This window comes from Natrix helvetica (genome assembly GCF_964273705.1).
Source record: "Natrix helvetica genome assembly, chromosome: 2".
Taxonomy (NCBI): Eukaryota; Metazoa; Chordata; class Lepidosauria; order Squamata; family Natricidae; genus Natrix; species Natrix helvetica.
In genome coordinates, this window is record NC_138552.1 from 44,445,174 (window position 1) to 44,468,012 (window position 22,839).

Below are 22,839 nucleotides of genomic sequence, written 5' to 3' on the forward strand. Positions count from 1 at the left end.
GAACTGAGGAGAAATTTCCTGACAGTGAGAACAATTAATCAGTGGAACAGCTTGCCTCCAGAAGTTGTGAATGCCCCAACACTGGAAGTCTTTAAGAAGATGATGGATAGCTATTTGTCTGAAACGGTATAGGGTTTCCTGCCTAGGCAGGGGGTTGGACTAGAAGACCTCCAAGGTCCCTTCCAACTCTACTATTGTATTGTATTATTGTAAGAAGTTCTGGAAGGGGACTAGGTCCTAAAGGGTTGGCGTTAGATCAGGGGTGTCAAACTTGATTTAATTGAGGGCCATATCAGGGTTGTGTTTGACGTCGGGGGCCTGGGGTGGGCGTGGCCATGGTAGGCTTGGTCAGCTAAACATCACTTGTTGAGGCTCCATTTTTGGCTGCAATGGCCTCCTGCAGCCCTCTGCCAGCAAAAATGGAGCTTGGGGAGGCCATGTGTGGCCCGCCCAGGGTCTGTTTTCAGCCGTGACGGCCTCCTGCAGGGCTCTGCCAGTGAAAATGGAGCTCTGCTTTCACTGGCAGAGGCACTGTGGGACAATCCTTTATTGTTTTCTCACGGGCTAATTCTAAGCGCCTTGAGTTTTACACTCCTGGGTTAGATAATGGAGAAAGATAACTAATGTAAGAAAGACAAACTATGAATAGCAGATCAGAGAAGAAAGATCCAGCTACTGGCATTTCAAAAGCCTTTGGACAAAATGATTTTTATTTCTTCCCTAACTCCTCTTTAAGTTAAAAAAAAAGGAGCTGGAAGCAAAAGTAAAAGCCAGGTTATTTGAAAAAGAATATGGCATACATCATTTTTTTTAGTTTAGCAACTATATAGACATGAGAATAATTGAAAAAATTAAGGATCTTCAAGGAAGTTCTGGAAATAAGTTTATATTAGACTCTTAAGCTATGTTTGTACTTAAAACAAGATAACTTTAAGAGAAAGATAACCATATGTATTGGAAGAATAAGCATAAATTATTTACTTTACTTGCACTGCAACAATAAACATCACTTTAATTGGAAGGAGAACATTGTATATATGTCTGGATCAGTATGAGTCTCTTTCCCCCCAACATCTCTTTCCACAAGATACATATTATGGAAGTTCATAATTGCCACTTTTTTGTGAAATTGCCTAAATTCTGGAAAAGCCTGTGCTTCAAAGGATAGTGATCTTCAGGAAACTATTAAAAATGAAGTTGTTCTAGAGGAATTACAGTGATTTATGACACCAAGAATTATTGTAATTGTAACTGTGTTTTTAATGATTTATGGTTATTTATTTTAATTTGTTCCATCGATATTTCATTTTTGTTTTGGTTATTGTGAACTATCAGGAATTTGGGGGCTGAAGTATTGTAGGTTTAAAAAATTCAAATAAATAAAGGAAAAAAAAAAAAAACCAGAAACTCTAATTTATTAGTCTAGGTATTTAGTTCAGGAATCTTAATCTGATAACATTAAGAAGTAGGACATACCTCTGCCACTAACTTGAAATTCCCAGATGATTTCACTTAATATAGATCTTTAAAGGTATGTGAAAGTGGAAGCTTGAGGAATCTACAGGTGAAACTCGAAAAATTAGAATATCGTGCAAAAGTTCATTTATTTCAGTAATGCAACTTAAAAGGTGAAACTAATATATGATATAAGACTCATTACGTGCAAAGCAAGATAGTTCAAGCCATTATTTGTCATAATTGTGATGATTATGGCGTACAGATCATGAAACCCCCAAATCCACCATCTCAGAAACTTAGAATATTACATGCAATCAATAAAACAAGGATTGTACATAGAACAATATTGGACCTCTGAAAAGTATATGCATGCATATGTACTCAGTACTTGGTTTGGGCCCCTTTTGCAGCAATTACTGCCTCAATGCGGCGTGGCATGGAAGCTATCAGCCTGTGGCACTGCTGAGGTGTTATGGAAGACCAGGATGCTTCGATAGCGGCCTTCAGCTCTTCTGTATTGTTCGGTCTCATGTCTCTCATCTTTCTCTTGGCAATGCCCCATAGATTCTCTATGCGGTTCAGGTCAGCCGAGTTTGCTGGCCAATCAAGCACAGTAATCCCACAGTCATTGAACCAGGTTTTGGTGGTTTTGGCAGTGTGGGCAGCTGGAAAATGAAGTCAGCATCCCCATAAAGCTTGTCTGCAGAAGGAAGCCTGGAGTGCTCCAAAATCTCCTGGTAGACGGCTGCGTTGACCCTGATTTTAATGAAGCACAGTGGTCCAAAGTCCTGTTGCTCCGTGGTCCAAAGTCCTCTTTTCTGATGAGAGCAACTTTTGCCAAAAGCACTAAAACCTGGTTCAATGACCGTGGAATTACTGTGCTTGATTGGCCTCTCCATTCTTCCTTCATACTCTGGGTCCTTGGTTTCCAAATGAGATGCAAAAGTTGCTCTCATCAGAAAAGAGGACTTTGGATCACTGAGCAACAGGCTTGAACTATCTTGCTTTGCATGTAATAAGTGTTATCTCATATATTAGTTTCACCTTTTAAGTTGCATTACTGAAATAAATGAACTTTTGCACGATATTCCAATTTTTTGAGTTTTACCTGTACATTTCAAATGTTAGGGAGTAGCAACATTTAAATATGAGTTCTGCAACAGCACTGTTGAACATGTTTGGAACAATTTTTTTTTAAAAAAAATATGCTGTTATAAAATTTATTAATACAGTGGTGCTGTTTATTAAAAATAATACCACATTAATTTTAAAAAGAGCAATATTCCCTGTTTAAAACATGAAACATCTTTTAAAAAAAATATTTCCTGAACCTTACTGATTCAGCTATCAAATTGTATATACAATTTATTGTAGATAATTGTATTATAAACATTTTGCTTTTATAATCAGGCAGCCTGGGGAAAAAATCTTATTTTTGAAAAGGAGGAAAGAATTTTTTTTTAAAAAGTACACATACCTGACATATACCTTTTTAAAGCTAACAATAACCTTTCAGCCTTTTTGTTTCATTCTCATTTGTCAACAAGAAAAAAAAAAAGATATTTTTTAAGCTGAACATATTATAGTTATTCATCCCAACTGCTCATTTGAAACAGTTAACTAGCAGACAGCAAGTATTCAGTACTTCAAATTTCCTTTATTGCTTTGGGCCTCCATTCTGTGTGCAAGATTAGGATGTGAAACCCTCTAAATGAAGTAGGAGTGGTCATGACCAATAGGTCAACACAGAATTGGCCTACTTCTGCCTTCTAAAGTCAGTCATGGGGAACTAAGTGTGGCCAAACAAGGAGCTTAGTTGGACTCTGCCCAAGAGGCTCAAAATTGCTGACTGTTGCCACATTCTTTCAATTTTAATAAAAGGCCTGGCTTAAACACTTGCTAGAGTGCCAGCTGCATTTACTAACTAAAAAAAGAATACAAGTGAAGCAAAGACATTTACTTAACATATGATCACTTCTTTCATTAGTAATTTTCTCTTCATTGCAACAAACGGCTGTAAATGGATTAATGGCACAGTTCCAGAAAGCATGTCACAGAACTCTTCCGACTACATAAACTGCTCTATAAAACATATCAAAAGAAGCTCACTTGTTCCTAACTTTCTATTAAAAGTATCTTTTACAAGACAAATTTCCTATCAAGAGTAGTGTACCATTTCAACACATCTAATCTTAAAAAAAAAAACCTCAAAAAAGAATTACTACTATTAAATGCTGAATATCACCACAATAAAATATTTTTGGTACGTTTTAACTTTTCTGTTGTGTGAAAAGAATAAAGCCATTTGTCCATTAATATACATAAATCAATGTACTAAAATAATAAACGTGAGAGATGAAGTCAAAACTATTTTATTAGTGTAGCTACTTTAGTGAGGATGGCTGTAACTCAAACTCTAGAACCCTTAAATTGCCTGGTCCTACGCTGATCATAAAGATGTATTACTTGATTCTTCCTGTGACAAAGTTAACAATAAACAGTGCTTCTTGTGAATATCCATACATAGTCACAAGAAAGGACTCTTTCTTCAACTTAAAAAAGTTTTTCATTAAGGTTTTGAAATATAAATGAGTTAAATTTAACTAATGCAATAATTAGGTAGAATCTGCCTAATGAATGAGGAAATTCGACATTATCAGGAAATCGGGTGCATAAGGTGTCAAACAACCATTTTCTGCTAAAGGGGCTCTTCCTGCAGAGTGCCTTATCTTCAAAAGCCAGGTTGGCCCTCTCTTCGAGAATATTTAGAAGGTTGTAAAGACCTGGCTATTTCCAAAGTCTTTTGCCAACTTGAAGGAATTAAATGATGCTAGTCTAGTCCTAAATGTAAGAGATAGCACTATGAGTATAATCAGGTTGTAGTTATTGTGATGTTTTATTCATTATTATTATGTTTTTGATAATGTTGATTATATTCCCTGGTTTTTGTAAGCCACTTACAGTTGGTTACATTGAAATGGCATAAAAGTCACAGCAGTAAATACCGTATTTTTCAGAGTATAAGACGCACCTTTTTCCTCAAAAAAGAGGGTGAAAATCTGGGTGCATCTTATAGACTGAATACAGCATTTTTGGCCTCCTGAAACCCTGCCCCCTTTGCAAAAATGGCCATGCATAGCCTTTAGGAGGCTTCCAGAATGCTCCTACAGGCTGGGGAGGGCAAAAATGAGCAAAAAAAGGGCCCTTTTTTACTCATCCCCCCCCCAGTCCCCAGGAGCACTCTACAAGCCTTCTAAAGGCTATGCATGCCCCTTTTTTTGACAAAAAAGGCCCATTTTTGGGAGGTCTGCAGAGTGCAAAAACTTTTTTTTAATTTGCCTCTTCAAAATCTTGATGTATCTCTGGTGCGTCTTATACTCCGAAAAATATGGTAAATATATTTTTGGAAAAGACGTATGAAAGTGAGTCAAGGTGATTAAAAACCAAATCTTAAGGTAATCTGTTGATAATTCTATCCAGAACACAAGATTCTGCTTCAGTTAACAAAGGAAAAAAAACAGGACACACATGTTTGAAAATAATTTAGTACTTTAGATGTCATACAAGCATTGTACTTCTCTGCTATTTATTACAGTGGATAGATACTGTGCTTCTGTGAGGTACAAATCAGTTCTTATCATTTTGAAATATGCACACCTCTAAAAAGTAGCAACAAGTCAATGATGATTACTGTAATTATATTATAAGACTCATATAGAGTGGGTATAAGTTATTACTAAATCTATGCAATTCATTCAACAGGGCTTTCTGGAGTCTGCCCTAAAAACCCATAAAGCAGCTGCAGTTATGCAAAGGCTCATCACAGATACTTTAAAGTCCTCCTCTGGACATGCATGTACATGCAGAAATGACACTTCTCTGGAATAAGCTTTTGAAAATAAGTTATGGGAAATTGCTATGATATGACATATTTGAGATCATTCTATTTAAGAATGTACAGATAAGAACAACATTAAATCCCAGTAGTGTTCAATTGCTTCTTCAAACTACCGATAGTTTCAACCATCTCTCTGTCTTAAGAATTATTGTAAAAGATTGTGCTGCAAGTATGTGTTCTATAAAGATCTAATAAAGCATTATCAAAAGCAAATAGTTCATATTCAATAGTTTCTGAGGTCTAGCTTGCAACAGATTGTTGCACTGACACTTATCATTGGATGGTTCCTTAAGACAAGCAGAAGAAATTATATAAACAAATGTCATAATAGTATGACCATAATTCTAATTCTTTCTCCTCTTATTGCTTTCATGCCTTTTTTGAAACTTATATTAATATTTTAAATAATATTGGATAGTACATTTATTTTTTTTATCTTCTATGATAGGTAATATATGGGGATAACTCAATAAAGCTGTTAAGATAAATTGTTGGCAGAGTGAAGTGGTAGATTTTAATAATAGCTATAAGTGGTAAGTGGTTCTGAGCTTTGAAGTCTACATAGCTTTGATGTAGTACTCCGTTAGTTAATCACTAGATAGTCTTGAAAGAAAATACTTCCCAAACACTATATTAAGTGTTACTATTTGAAATGTCCTTGTATATTTTTTTCAACACAGATTTGTCCTTCTTCATTCTGATATTTTAAAAGAAGTCTATAATACTTAAATTATGAATAAATCTAGGGCTAGGTCTATGATATTCAAACACATTCAAAAGCATATTATTAATAGTAATAATATGAAAAGGGATGATGCACAATGATTTTTTTGCGCATGTACCTTATTCTGTGTTCTGAAAGAAAATGAGAAGAAAATGTTTCTGATGTGATATTTAACTTTCTACTTAAACTTTTTGTTCTGACAAAAAGTCTTAGAAGTAATAAAAAATAATTACAATTTACTTGTGAGAATATTTGTGACTTGGCATTTTTTGTAATTTATATAAAGTTATTTGAATTACAAATGGAGAACGAACTTCTATTGCAGGCAAATTCAGCTCTACACAACTAAGTTTGCTGAATATATGTAAACTCATTTGAAGTAACACAGGTTTATATCCTGCGCAGCCTGTACTTCATTAGATTTTCTTCTACCCAAATTTTTAACTGTCACATGCAACTCAAGCTGCACAGTTGTTAGTCCAGTTTTGGCAGACAAAGAATGTTAAAGCAGTTAGCCCATAATGGTTTTTTTCCCAGTGAAGAGATGATAATCTGTGCACAATTGTACATGAACTCTAAAATGAAGCTGCCACTCACTAAGTCCTATGCTTATGTAAACAGACAGGAATAAAGAATATGGCATGTGACCAGTAAATTATGAAAGAGCAACACCTCAAGGTTAGAGGTCCCTGAAGATTTCAACAAATCTCACCAGATATGGCAACAGATTAAGCAAAGAGACAGATTGCCCTCCAACCTTAACCTGTTAAGACCTTTGAAGTCTTACAGTGACCTCTATGCTGCTCTTTCATACTAGTTGTTAGTTACACTAATTACAGCCTAATAGTATACTGGTGCCAGACATTTTTTTTTCTAAAGTCAGCTAGTGAAAGAATATCAGAAAAACAATAACTGCTCCAGCAAGTGGAACATTACAAGCTTCTATCCCCAATTTATCGCATATCTTGTACTTTTTATATATAAAATAATATTCAATAATAGCACTGTGAAGTTTTAAAATGTATATGTGCTTTAAATAATCTCTAAATCAGATCAAACTGATCTTACTGCAAAAATTCAGATTTGAGATAGATTGCTTTCTTAAAATGATGTTAACTTATTGTTTTCTTAAAATGATGTTAACTGTATATCTGTTTAGAAACATGTCTAAGTTCAATGGAACTTTAAATAAATAAATACAGAATAGCACTATAAGGGAATCTGTTATTTCTTTTTTTTTTAAAAAAGCAGATGTTTTAATATTTTCCACTAATTTTGAGAATAACTTTTTATGTTAAACATCATAACTATAGGGGTTTAGATACAAAACAAGTGCATGCCAATAATTATTATGGGAAACTCACATATTATAAAGGTACATCGGATGTATCTATTTTTGTATTTATGAAAGGTTGCTTCTGTGAGTTTTCTGCTACTTCCTTCTACTTCTAACCAGAACAACAAATCAAAGAGTCCTAATGAAGTTTTGCAGTGTGAGGTAGAAGGCTGTCCTGAAGGGAAAACTCACTTTAAAATTGGTGGAAAATGTTGAGTAAGAGCACTACCCATACTGAAGCCTCTCAAATCATCTCCCACAGGTTCTCTGCTTTTAATATAATTTGATTTAACATCTCTCTGTCTAAAAATGTAGACTTTTATCATTTATACATACAGACATATACATTTCATTTTACATTTCCATCGATATTTAAGAAATATAGAGTAGGGTACAGTTAGAAAATAAATTATACAAGGAATCCTTTAAAACCATAGTTAAGATAATATACTTCTTAAAACTCTTTGAACATAGAGGAAACCACCAATGTAATGATACCAGTGAACCAAAATGCCTTAAAATGGGTTGTAGCAGCTTATATGGATCAACATAAAATGTAACTTAACTGAGAAGATACTTGGGAAACACTACATAAGTAATAACTGGTAGATGTTCACGTCCATTACCTACAACTCAGTTGATAGATACTTAAGAGAACAGGTGCTTTGCAAAATAACCAGGCCATAAGGTGTTCGATAAGGTTTTGTACATCATGACAAGCATTTTCCATAGTAGTAGTAAAACAGGCAATGCCTTCAGATATGCAATAAAATTATAATATTGAGCATACCTGTATTTGAAAATGAAGATATCCTACATTATTGGACAGAGAACACACAATTCAATATATGTTGTATCATATTTTTTTCATTTATGAACCTTACTTGTCACAAGAGAAGAATCAATATCATATATATATATTTAAAAAATGTTATACTATGAACCAGATTGCTACTGTTCTAGAAAATGAAAACAAAACTCCTTTCTCTCTTTAATTAATATACAAAGTACCTCAACTTTTTCTTGAATATCAATATCTTATAGGACATTTTTCTACAAGTTTTAAAATTCACATTAATTCCCTAATGTATCTTCTTTATTTTATTATTAAATAATACTCTGTAATATCAAGTTGTTTAAATAACAGCTAAATTTATAAATCTCTTCTCTGTCAATTAAAAACCCTTTCTAAATAGTGATAACTGGACTAAATACATGTGTGGATTTTGGAAGAGGGAAAGGAATATTTTACACAATAATTATGGCTGCAATTCAAAAGTCTATTTTTATAAAGACGTAAATAGCAGTAACTCATTCATATTTACTCTTGAGTTTATTTTCTAAGATTTGCCCTCTGACCTCTGGAGTCCTGGCCTAAACTCTATATATTGCCTCCCTTTCCTTACAAGAGATTAATCCATGCATTTCTCAAGGCTTAGGCTTGTACATTAGAAAATATGGTACCATATTTATATGAGGAAAGAAATATTACAAAGTAGATTTAATATGGCTTGATCATTTATGATGGATTTAATATTTTTGCAATGCAATGTGAAAAAGTTTTTGAAAACATTCCTTTCTATCCTGCACTGAGTCAAGGATAGACTAGAAGTGGGTTCCTACATTAGACAGTAAGTTGGGTTTGTGTTAGAACTTGAAAAATTCATATATTTTTCCAAAACCAACTTATTAAAAGTATGGTTGCCATAAAGTAAATTTTTTTTAAGTTTCTCATTTTTAAAATGCATCCTGAATATGCATCAGCACACTGCATATACCTGTTAAGTAGAATATGGCAATAACATAACCTTTAGATTAAACAATCTAGGTCATATAATTTGATGTGAGCATGCACAACATCAGAAGCAAACAGTTATTTTGTTCAGTATCACAACAAAACATAGATAGGAGCGGAGGATCACTTCCGGTTCCTGCAGGCGACGGACGCGCTGTCCGCCGCTCATCTCCTTGGTGGGCCCCGTAAGGAGCACAGGGGGCCTTGGAGGGGTCTCCTGCCGCAGGGCGGCTCGCTGAAACCCCCCGGACTCGGCAGCAGCCGGCGCTGGTGTTTTTCAGCCTCGCCCCAGGAGCCGGGGAGCGGAGGGGGGGCATGGTACAGCTTCGGGCTGTCCGCCCTTTCGCCGAATGGGTTCCGGGAGGAAGGAATTAATACAAGGAAGAGCGGCTGAATGCTGGTGGTGGGGGAGCCCTCCTGATCTCCTTAACTCTCGTTAAAGAATAAGCAGCAGACTATTGTAAGTTCGTGTTCAACTTATTTGAAACTGAAGATTAGAGGGGGGTGTTTCTTCTGGTACTCTTTTATTACCCTCTCTGAGGGAAACCTGGACCTCTCCTGTTACTTGGTCTTCCTGGACTTTGATTATTTGACTTTCCCCTTTCTGCTGTGCCTCGGTGCCTTGGAACTGTGAAGGGGAATTAACCTTTCCCGTTTGGATTTGCCTGTCTCCTTGGATCGGCATGGCTGCGTACTCCGCTGACGCCATTTTCTTTGTAAAAGACTTATACCATCTCTGAACTCAGACAAATGGGGCCTAAGAAACCACCAACGGGCAAGTCATTTTCAGCTCCTGCGTCTGCCATCTCCAGTCCAAGCATACAGCAAACGGAAATTACTTCATTGCTACAACAAGAAGGGTCTGGAGAGAGCTCAAAAGAACTATCTGTTACTCAAATGTTTCAAGAAATAATGAGGGGTCAAAATGAATTGAAAAAAGAGGTGACAGATCTCAAAGATGAACTCAGAGATGTTAAACATCATATTTCAGAAAACAAACAGAGAATTGTGGTGTTGGAGGAGGGAGCGGCTGGGCTGGGGGAGGAGGTTAAGGCAATCCGGAAGGGAAATGTAGACCTGGAAAACTTTATGGCAAAAATAGAATTTAAAAGAATGTCCTTTTTTCTCAGATTCCAGAACCTACCAGAGACAGAAAATGAAGACCTTAAGGATATTATGAGTACAATTTTAGCAGAATACATTAAGAGAAATAAAGAGCAGTTGTGGTGGGATATGGATCTGGTTTACAGGATTAATTCAGCATATGCTAGAAGTCATAATGTTCCAAGGGAGGTACATGTTAAATTTCTCAGGAGGACCACAAGGGATGAGGTGCTAGGGGCCCAAATGGAGGGACCACTAAAATATAAAGATGAAGAAATCACAATTCTTAAGCAAATTCCGAAAAAGATAAGAGAAAGAAGGAGGAAGTATTCCTCTTTATCAAAGAAATTATATAATAAAGGAGTTTGGTTTAGATGGCTATTGCCAGAGGGAATGTTGATTTTTTGGGAGGGAAACAGAATTAGAATTAATACAGTGCAGGAGGCTGAAGCCTTCATTAAAAAACACTTTTCTCTCCTAGAGGACGAACATAGGGAAGGTAATGAAAAGGGTAGCAAGGCACAAGATATGAAGAGAGGGAGGGGGCTGTGGCCCCACCTGGGGACAGGGAGGAAGGAGCAATATCGAAAAGGCTCAGGTCACAAAAATAAATGTATTTGAAATATTTGTAATTGTTGATATACTAGAAAGTGACAAAGGAAAAGATGATTGAACACATGATTTGATACAATGTAGAATAAGATTCTGTTTTTTGTTTATCTTTTACACCTTGTTTTTAATATTGTAAAAACTGTGAGATTTGGAGGGATTTCTACCACTAGCGTGGAAGCTGCCAAAATTTTCTATGTACCCCCTTACCTTTTCCCAAAAATGTTTAAAAATCAATAAAATTCTTTTTTAAAAAAAAACATAGATAGAAGCGAACTTTTCCAACAAGGCGATTGGCTTCTAGCCATTACATCACATTGGTTTGATTTGATTGATTCCATTATAAATAGCACTTGCATTTAATACAATAGTAATTAGAATCCTTTGATATTAGTTTCATTAATTTTTCTATAATAAACCTTGGATGTTGTTCAGGTGTTTCCAATCCAATTTGCCAAGAGAATCATGGGAAGGGTCTGTTTAAGAGAGAAGGATGTAATATATAGATTTGAATGAAGCTGGTTTGATTTTATAATAATAATAATAATAATAAGTTTGAATTTATTAGCCGCTCCCTTTCCAAGTAGGACTCGGGGCGGCGTACAATGGGGCATATAAAACATAGAAAATATATAAAACACATAGGCGTACATACAGAACATACATACAGATACACAAACACGGACTCGGAGGAGGTAAACAATTTACATCATATAGACAGTTAAAAAACCCGCATTAAAATACCCCAATTGTAAAAACCCAATATAAAAATTAAGATTTAACGTTTAAAATACAATTTAAAAACAGTTAGGAGGAATAAGAATAATTACGATTGAGCCAGGCCAGATAATTGAAAGAGGTGGGTCTTCAGCTGAACACGGAAGGAGCGGAGATCGGAAGTAATCCTGATGTCACGGGGGAGGTCATTCCACAGGGCTGGGCCCACCACAGAGAAGGCTCTGCTCCTGGGTGTCGCCCCCCGGCACTGTTTGGCGGACGGCACCCGGAGAAGTCCCTCTCTGTGTGAGCGAATTGGTCGTAGGGATGTGTGGGGCAGGATGCGATCCTGCATATAACTAGGCCCTGTGCCATGAAGCGCTTTAAAGATCATAATCAAAACCTTGAAACGCACTCGGTAGACCACAGGAAGCCAGTGCAGCTCGCGCAGGAGAGGTGTTACAGGGGAGTACCTAGTCCTCCCCATAATCACCCGCGCGGCCGCGTTCTGGACCAACTGTAGTCTCCGAGTGCATCTCAAGGGAAGCCCCATGTAGAGAGCATTGCAGTAATCCAGGCGAGACGTCACTAGCGCATGGGTGACTGTGCGTAGGGCATCCCGGTCCAATAAGGGGCGCAATTGGCGCATCAGGCGGACCTGATGGAACGCCCCCCTTGCCACGGCTGTTACATGGTTATCCATGGACAGCCGGGCATCCAGGAGGACGCCCAAATTGCGCACCTGTTCCATGGGGGCTAGTTGGACGCCCCCGATGGCCAGAGATGGAAACACCTGGTTGAACCGGGAGGCCGGAAGCCACAGCCACTCCGTCTTGGAAGGGTTGAGTTTTAGTCGGTTGCCATCCATCCAGACCCGTACGGCCTCCAGACACCGGGACATCATTTCGACGGCCTCATTGGGGTGGTTCGGGGTGGAAATGTATAGCTGAGTATCATCAGCATACAGATGATATCCCACCCCAAAACCACGGATGATCTCGCCCAGCGGTTTCATATATGTGTTGAACAGGAGAGGCGAGAGTACCGATCCCTGTGGCACTCCACATGTGAGTGGCCTCCGGGTCGAACTCTGCTCCCCTGTCAACACACGTTGCGTCCGATCAGAGAGGTAGGAGCCAAACCACCGTAAGACGGTGCCCCTGACTCCCAGCCCCTCTAGCCGGTGCAACAGGATACCATGGTCGATGGTATCGAACGCCGCCGAGAGATCTAATAGGACCAGGATAGAGGAACAACCCCTATCTCTGGCCCTCCAGAGATCATCAACCAATGCGACCAAGGCCGTCTCTGTGCTGTGCCCGGGTCGGAAGCCGGACTGGCGCGGGTCTAGATAATCATTTTCCTCCAGGTGACGTGGGAACTGCTGTACTACCACACTCTCTACAACCTTCGCTAAAAAAGGAAGGTTGGAGACTGGACGATAATTGACTAGGTCCGTTGGGTCCAGGGAAGGCTTCTTGAGCAGGGGCCTCACCACCGCCTCTTTCAAGGCGGCCGGTAGAGAACCCTCACCCAGCGAGGCGTTCACCAGGCCCAGGAGCCAGTCGCGCGTAACCTCCCAGGATGCCAGTACAAGCCAGGAGGGACACGGGTCCAATAAACATGTGGTAGGTCGCAGACGTCCACGCAACCTGTCCAAATCCTCGATGGCAACCGAGTCGAACTCCTCCCAAAGCGGTCCCTCAAGACTCGCAACGGGCGTCTCTACTGAATCACTGAAAGGGGTCCATCCCATCCGGATTTGAGCGACTTTATCCTGTAGATAATTCCCAAACTCCTCTGCTCTGCCCTGTAATGGGGCTTCCCGTGGTCTCTCAAACAAGAGGGAACGGGTTACCCGAAACAGGGCAGCAGGGCGGTTATCTGCAGACGCAATAAGAGCGGCACAATGTTGACGTTTGGCCGCTCTTAATGCCACAAGGTACGTCTTCAAATATGCTCGTGCCTGTGCTCGGTCAAATTCGGAACGGGAGGATCTCCAACGACTCTCTAGGCGTCTCTTGTGGCGTTTCATCACCCTTAGCTCCTCGGTAAACCAAGGTGCCAGGGTGGTTCGTCGCCGCAAGAGAGGCCGCAAAGGCGCCACCCGGTCTAGGGCCCCGGCAGTCGCACTATTCCATGCGTCTACCAGGTCCTCCACTCGGGGGCGGGTCAGGTCCACAGTAGGTGGCCCAAGTTCCGTCTGGAACCTATCCGGTTCCATCAGGCGCTTGGGGCGGAACCATCTAATACCTTCCAGTTCCGCCTCCTCGCGGCGGGGGGTGGCACCAGGGAAGTCCAGCCGGAGAAGTGAGTGATCCGACCATGACAGGGGAATAGTGTCTAGATCCCCTATTCCCAGATCACTCGTCCACTGGCCAGAGACAAAAACAAGGTCCAGGGTGTGGCCTCCCTCGTGAGTAGGGCCCTGAATTAACTGGGTCAGGTCCATGGCTGTCATGGAAGCCATGAACTCCCGAACCCCCTCAGACGCTTCTCCCATCGACGGATTTTGTGGTATATAGGAATATATTTCCATGTGCAGAACTATATATGTTAGTTTAATTGTAAATTAAAACATCAAAGTGTATGTCAAAAAGTATGAAATAATGTTATCAAAATTGTAGTGATTATATTTACAAACAGCAGTGAATGACAGTAATGGAAAAGTAATAGATGTTATGGAAAAAATGATATTAAAGGTTGTTTTTTTCATTATTAATGTAATACAAAACATAAGTACATCCACAGAAAAATAAAGCCAAGTAATTCAGGTAAACATTAGTATAGTTGGAACAGTTGATAATACTGTGTTAGAAAAATAATTTTCTTCAGTTTTGTAATCTGTTTCACAAAAGACATCAAGCTTCTTATTTTAGTTCAAATTCTGATGAATAATATGCATTTATTTTCACAGAATTTTGTTTAGTATTCTTAAAATGTGGAATTTCAGAAAGTCCACTTGGGTTTTCTAAGAAAGTTTCCCCAACTAATAGTAAAAAATGATTTGTTGCAGCTGAAGAGACACAAAGCTAATTCACACTTGCAGTTTACAAGTCCACTAATCCACAATCAGATGAAGTGTGAACTCAGCTGCCCAGGAATAATTGTCCTCTAATCCTTAGCAATTTGCACTTCATTAATGAAGTGAGAATTAATCCTTACTACTATCCTGATGAATTGTATGAAGGGGTTGCTCCAATTCTGATGCCTCCATCCCAAATGATAGTGGTGGATCTAACAGGATAATTTTAGCCTTTGTTGTTGTTGTACATTTCTTTGTGAAAGATAACATGCATTGTAGAGAACATATTTGACTCACAATGTTCTAGGTATCTCACAGAAATGGATAGCACTGATACAGAATATACAAATAGAAAATAGTAAAAAAAATTAGTCATTAAGGATAAGCAATATACTTCCTGACAATGTGTTAAATATGCTCACTTCTCTCTAAGGAACTGATGGTGAGATAATACTCCATTAACAAATGAAAAGAAGTGCTAGTATCTGATTGCTCCATTCATATAGCAATATCTTCAAGAACAGTGGTACAGGGACCAAATTCAGTGAGTTTAAGATAAGTAAAGCACTGAAGTAAACAAGGAACTTTCTAATCAATAAGTAAATGAGCTTTTACCGATATTTTGATGGAGAGTACAATTATTGTCATATGCAACTATTTCAATAGGCTTTATTGATCTGTTATATTATTCTTGTTTTTATTGTTACATTCTGGCTCACCAGCAAACTTATAGTACTGTACACTAATATACACCATTTACAAAAGGGTAAAATTGTTTTTGAAAACCAATATGAATGACCAGCCAATTTGTATGTATATTTTTATTATTTTGAGCTTTTTTGAGCTAAAGTACAATTGGACTTACAAAAAATACATCCCCTCAATTTGCTTCTGTATAGGAGACCAGAATGATCTTAAGACTTTCTGATTTTGGCTAGAAAAAAATGCAAACATCTATTCCATTAGACAGCAAAAAATTAGAATTTTCTATATATCTTTGCTACCATCTAAACTTCTTAAATATGGTCTGTTTTCTGAACTCACAAATATTTCACACAATAGTCAAATTTTAGCAGCAAAAAGTTTTGTTATTCTATCTTTAACATTTAAGATTTTCTATTAATCTTCCTCCTGCATTGTATCCCCCTGCATTTATATCAAACATATTATATTTACCAGGATTTTTTAAAATACAAATGGCTGCTTTAGGCAATTCCAATTAAATTTTACTTACAAGTTTTCTTTACATATGAATAGTCTTATGAATCAGATCAAAACTCAATTGACTTCTTGTAGTAGACAATCGGAAGCCTCCAAAGGATTTAGAAGCAGGATGTTACAGTTTCAGTGGTACCCAACTGAGTTAGCTACTAGGTTGTCAAAACTAATGAACCTGACCTCCATTAAATTAATCTCCTTTTAATGCTATCCAGGTTAGTAGTGATCACATCAGATTAAGTAGGCACTATTTGAATATGTCTTCCTTTGGTTTATTCTAAAAGTCTTTGTGTCAGTCATTCTCTCTCACCCCAACTCACCTCACAGGGTTGTTGGAAATTAGGAAGAGAGGAACATTAGGTATGTTCTTTCCCTTGAGTTACTTATGAAAACTTATGAAAAGGTGGGGTATAAATAAATAACTGAGAAAGTTAAAGAATATCAATAAACTATGTTTATGCTTTTCATTATCAACTATCAAACCAGTAGTTAAGAAATACCGCACAGCTAGCACTTGTTTAAGGAACAATGAAGGCTTCGGGAAAAAATGTTCAGATATCATGATGTGTCTTTGTCTATAGAGGTGAGAAATGTGCAGGCAATGGCTTTCTTTGTGATATTCCAATTAGAAAGAAAGAAAATAAATTATCTGCATGGATCATAAACAAATTAACTTTGGCTTTCACCTAAAGTACAAATGATCAGGCTCAAAGTATGATATTTTGGACATTTTATGAAAATTCCCATAATTTGGTGGATTTGTGAAACATGGGAGTTTTATTTTGAGAAGTCTACAATGTTGCGAAAGAGAAGCAGATGACTAGCAGAAAAGTGGGGTTCAATTATAGTGGTGATCAGTGCATTGCTAGAAAATATGAAGGGCCAGGTTGGAGACAGATCATCCTGGGGAAGTCAAATGTATGGGGTTACTAATTGTCAACATTAACTTTATAGCACATGATTAGTCAATCAAATAAACAAATGCAAGTATTTACTGTACATGCTTCAATCATTTACCCTGTCATTCACCTTTTTTCTGTACCTCAAATCTCCAGCATCTGTTCTTGTCCCAGCTCTTGCCAACCTTACAGTTTGAAAGCATTCAAATGCAAGTAGACAAATAGGTACCACTTTGGTGGGTAGGTAACAGTTCCATGTGTCTCCATGTATAGTCACGCTGACAATATGACCATGGAAGTGCCTTTGGACAACACTGACTCCCTTGGTTAAGAAACGGAGATGAGCATTGTCCCCTAGAGTCAGGCATGATTGAATGGGGGAAACCTTTACCTTTATCTTTACCTCAGATGTCAGGACACTAATCTGAATTGGTGACCCATTAAAATATTAAAACATCAAAATGCTGTTCAATAAACTAGTAGTCTCCTGGTGGCAAACAACTAGCTTATTCAGAAACAGAGATTGCATACCTGCAGAAACACGTGGGCAATCAGGTAGCATGGACTCTACTGATGTATCCAGAGGTTCTGAACTTGATACCCAATTACAGCAATTCTGAAATTAAAGAGAACTTTGAATAATAAAATAACTTAGGTTTTTTTAACCATATTGTAATGTCAGGACCAAAAAAATAAACTGACTGGTATACTGAGGCTTGAGCTCATATAAGAGGAGAAGTAACTATATATCTACAAATATTATTATATCCATGTATAAACCTTCAGGACCAAATTAAGAGCTTTTGTGTTTTGTAATTATATTAACATCTGAGGCAATTACGTTCACAAATATTTGCTCTTACCTGCAATGAAATTACCATGGCAGCAGCATTAACAATGATAAGAATTATCTTTTCCCTTTCATAAATCCTCAGATCAGCTGCCTCAGGTGTTTGGCCAATATGGGCAGCTATATAGAGTTGATTAATAAAAAAATAAAAAAATGACTCCTCTTCAATGATTTAATATATTATACATGGAATTAATAGGAGAGACAACTCAGTTGAGTAACGTCTAAATGATGGAGAATAATTATTTCATGTTATTCTCCTTTGAATAAATCTCACTGAAATACTGTGTCCAGCTTGAGACATCACACTATTAAGGGGATGGTATACAAAATGGAAGAGGTAGAAAGTGGATGAACCATCCCTTGGAAGTTAAGTGATGTCAAAAGAAATGGAAAGAATTGGAAATACTTTGTCCTTGAAAATAAATACTGAGGGGATATCTTAACAGATGCATTAGTTCAAATAATACATCCTAATTGGATATCTATCTTTTTCTGTATTTATGTAAAATTAGTATGATTAATCGGCCTAGAACTTTATTAAAATGGAACTGACTCAAGTCTTAAATAATATATAAGAAAGGTGAAATAGATAATGGAAAATAAAATATGAATGATATTATGGATAATAAATCAACATGAAATATCTTAATTTTACTAATCTATTAATTGCTTATTTCCTAATTAAATCCTCTTTTACTTTTCAACTTCAGAATTTAAATATCATAGTGTTTTCTTCAAAACTATTACAATTAACTTTGCATAACTAGTCATGGTCAAACACAATAATCCACCAAGTTTTTGTTAAAATATGAAGACATTCAGTTTCATTTTTCTACAATTAAATACTTATAATACAATGAGGAATAAAAAAGAATTAAATACACGCATCCCAGATAAATAATGGCTGATTGGTCTCATGCTAAAAAAGCATGTATTGTATATTTTGAAATGTTTGTTGCCACAGTTGTGCATTATGGAATCCATTCTGGAAAGATTCTTGATTGGTTGGAAAGACACTTGATTGATCAAGTGTCTTACTATAGTTTTTTAAGTCATTCTGTCTGGAAGAAAATGTCAGCTATATTTAGGAGAAGACACAATTTCTAAAGTAGTCTCCGCCAATAAAGTCAGAGCCATGCAATTTGAAAAAAATTGTTAAGGCAATCCTACTGTTCTGGGACCAGACAGAGGAGGAAGAACATAAAGAAGAGGTGCTGTATGAGATTAGAAACTGTTCACAGCAATGCATATTTTGTAAGAAATACTAGATCAGTAAAACAATTGAACTGTGCAAAAAGAGCCAGGAAGGCATTTAAAAATATTACTGGCTAGTGTATTTGTTATCTTTATACCTAATTGTATGGCGGTAATATTTCTGTATTTCACAAAGACTATAAAATGCACATTTGCAGATCAGTTTTTAATTAACACCTGAAAGTGGAATTGGAATTTTTATGAACTAGTATATGTTTGACATAGATAAAATTAATATTTCTACTGATATAACATTACATCAGAGAATTTAAGAGAACACAAAGATTTCAACAAAATTAACTTACTTTATCCTATATACAATGAGCCATTGGCTATAAGAATTAAGTATCTCAAATGCAGACTGAAGATACAAAAATGGAAATTTTGTTTTATCAGTCATCACAATGTCTAACAAAACTTTAAAAATAGGACTTCTACTGGCATTAAAATATGTATGCTGTGATAAAGGTAGATAGGTGCAATGAAAAATTGCTATTGTTCACTATTCATTCTTTCAGTAACAGCAATTACCACTGCATGTACAAAGCAACGGAGAAAAAATGAATTATTATTCAATCTCTCAATCTAAACCCAATATAGTAATAATATACCCTGATGGCATGATGTAGGTTAGAAACACATCTAAAATTCATGTAATATAACACTGTTGAGATGAGATTCTTTGAGTATCCCATCTATATTTTAATTCACTAGTTTCTGAAAATAAAATCACAGGTAATGGATCGTTTTATTTAAATATATTTCAGTAACAATTAGTTATTAGATTAAAATAGGAGATGTAAATGTTAATGCTTTGCTCCTGATGGTATATATTCAATGTTCTGAATTTTCATAATATAATATTTCTTTTTCTTAGCAAGCTTCTCAACTTGAGTATTTTATTCAATTGCCCCCCCCAAAAAAAGATAAATACAGAAAACTTTGCAATTGGTATTTACTAGAAATATAAACGAAAAAACCTTGTAAAACGAGATAAATGTGAGATTTCTAATGAGTTGCAGCTTCAGAGTAGCATTTCCTTATTTAAGAGTTAGAAAGATATTTTAAAGAAATATTTATATCAACCAATTCCCAAATGACTTTATGCTTATTGTTTATTTACTAGAATGTGCCATTCCAATCAGAAAAGACTCTAAGTGGCTTATATGTCCTTTTATCCAGTAATATTAAAACTAAACAATATACCAAAGAAGTGAATTAATAACAGTAAAACAATAAATTATAAAGTTAGTGATCTATATGGAAGAAATATATTGAAGTGGTTTGGTTATAAGGAGAATGAACGAGAACCCAGAAAACATGCACATGATGGAATAGTAGCTTAAAAAGAAAATGAAGACTATGAAAGTTATGGTTGGATGGAATTGACATCCTCAGAAATTTTGAAAAATTTAAAAAAAGATGGTTTGCAATGTTAGAAAGGAATGAATAGATCATGTAAACCAGATTTAAGTTAGATTTCCTCTTTTTTATTGCATTTCTTTTCTTAATGATGTCATTTCCCCCCTGCACTCCAAATACAACTAGCTCAAAGCAAAACAGCATTATAGTAAGTATGTATGCATATATACTTTAGACATAATGTTTAGTGAAACTCTTTAATGATCAGAATTGGATTTTAACAATGATCCTGAGTTTGTATGGAAAATTTATGCCCTGCTGGATGAATTGAATAAAGTTAATAGTCTCTTTATAACAGTCTTTATGTACAAGGGCATTAAAGTCCCCATAAGGGAAAATTGTAAAATCAGGAGGAATGAGGTGCTGCTCCTAATAATAAGAATGATAGTTGGCTAGTTTGTGCACTTGGTTATCAGAATACATCCTCACCTCTCGCATCCACTCTCGAACAATTTTATCAGCTTCTTGATGCCACACGTTATGAACTGAATCTGTCAATGCCACTGCAGTAACTTTACTTTTTACTTCTATTTCTCGCTGAATCATCTGTGGAAAATATAAGTACAAAAACATGAAAAAACATCTCATGTAAATAGTCAGTGAACTGCTTCCATTGATCTACAGGTTCACTAAAAAACCAAAATATTATACTTCAGTGAAAGTGGAAAATATTCAATAACAACTTTTTCTAAGTTTCATTTCTGCCTTGCAGAAAACACTATATTCTACTATATTCTACTATATATTCTACATTCTTACTAGGCCTGCATTTTCATTTATTCACATTGCTTTCTGGTCAACATGACTTTCTTAGATTTTCAGAATCACTCTGAAATTATTTACTACTCAAACATTAATTAAAATATCTTTTCACTGCTTCTCATGTTGGAAAACACATAGAGGTGTACAAGATGTAACAATATTATATGCATTGTATCCTGCTATTAGTTACATTTATAAGATATTGTAACTTGGCTTGCATGTGGCACTAAACCACAGTTTATTTTGGACACAGCATTTTGAGTATGCAGGTCACAGATATTCCTAACAAGTGCAGTTAATTTTATTTTTTCCCCTTTCCATATCACCCCTGTTTCATTTCACTCCTGAAGATATATGCAAGTGTTTTGTTTTTCAATCACTGTATAATTGGGTCTTTTCCTATGCATTAATTATAAAAGTTGACTAGGGAATTTAAATGCAAATATAGATATTTGCAATAATAAATTCAATCTATAAGTAATAAAAGAGTGAGATACTATTGCATAATGAAATTGAATACAGTAGCAGCAATTGCAGAATTTTTTAAAATAAAAAAGTGCAATTGAACTTCTTGAACTTGTATTTTAACTTGCCAATAACAAAAATGTACATTTTAATAGACCTTTTAAACAGACAAAAAGAACAAGAAGAGTTAGTGCTTTCCAACAGTGACATGTCAATCTCAAATCATGACCCTATGATTATTGAGTGTTATTCTTAAATTATAGTTAATGAATTTCCTCATGATGAGATAGAAAAAGAATAATTAAAGTAAAGGAAGTATGATCAGTGTGGTTATAACACATCAATTCTATATATCTTTTCAACTGTGGCTTATGTATTATCAATCCCCCTACAGAATACAAGATTAGAATGCAAGATAAAGAATAAGAGAATGAAGGATTGTTAAAATAAATAACATTAAAACCCAAAGCATCACAACTGGTATTGTGGACAGTATGACACTAAAAATATTTAGTTTTCAATTTTTTTTCCACTAGAATTCACTGAATTTTTCTTTTTAGCTAACTTAGCACTTTAATATTACTATTCTTTACTGGCTATATCTACATTTTAAATATAATTTTTAACTACTACTTTTAAGACATGAAACTAAAGTATCCATTTATCTGGACAACAATTCCTGTACTTATAAAAAACTAATTTTATACAATCAGTTTATGTAGTTGATATATTTGTAGTAACTGCCTAATTTAAAAACAGACCTCTGTGGGTTTTATTTTAACTGGGATTCCTCACTATATAGAAATATGTGAGTCATATAATAATATTGTGCAATAATTGTATACGATTACTATCTGTTGACCCAGTCAAAGTAAGACAGAATGTATTAGCATCACAATTAAGAATATAGCCACATTTTAAACCAATATTTTAAGAACTAGACTAGATAAAATGTCTTTCTAACCCAGCACTCAGTTTTAAATATTTATCAGCCTAGTAACCTCAGAAAAGTTCTGTACTGGAGACTATGTTGCAGATTATGTGGCACACAAATTATGCAGGATGGAAGGCAAAACTTTTATTACTTAAACAGTAACGGTTTAAAACCTGGTATTGGTGCAGAGAAATCATACATGCACTATAATTTAGAAATCCTTCAGTCCACTGCTTTTAAGACTTAATTTGACAGCCAAATTTTCTTATTCCTTACTTTTTCTTTGTAGGAGTGAACATTTGGTACATTTCTGAAGATAAAAAGGGGAAATAAAGCTATTAAGTAAAGTTGTAGATGTTATTTTAT

The 22,839-nt window shown here is 36.0% G+C and overlaps 1 protein-coding gene across 9 annotated transcripts in view; it reads right to left on the reverse strand.

Moving 5' to 3' along the window:
• Positions 1-22,839, reverse strand: part of ARB2A (ARB2 cotranscriptional regulator A) — a 238,236-nt gene that overhangs the window by 68,289 nt on the left and 147,108 nt on the right. For 7 of the 9 annotated variants that reach the window (XM_081940967.1, XM_081940969.1, XM_081940971.1 and 4 more), the window contains exons 9-10: positions 20,742-20,858; positions 17,315-17,399 (exon numbers count right to left, since the gene is read on the reverse strand). In XM_081940967.1, coding sequence (XP_081797093.1) covers positions 17,315-17,399; positions 20,742-20,858 — 202 coding nt within the window. Of the gene's footprint in view, positions 1-15,460; positions 15,601-15,631; positions 16,788-17,314; positions 17,400-20,741; positions 20,859-22,839 lie in introns of those variants that run through there. The other 2 variants (XM_081940972.1, XM_081940975.1) reach the window with 2 other exon arrangements.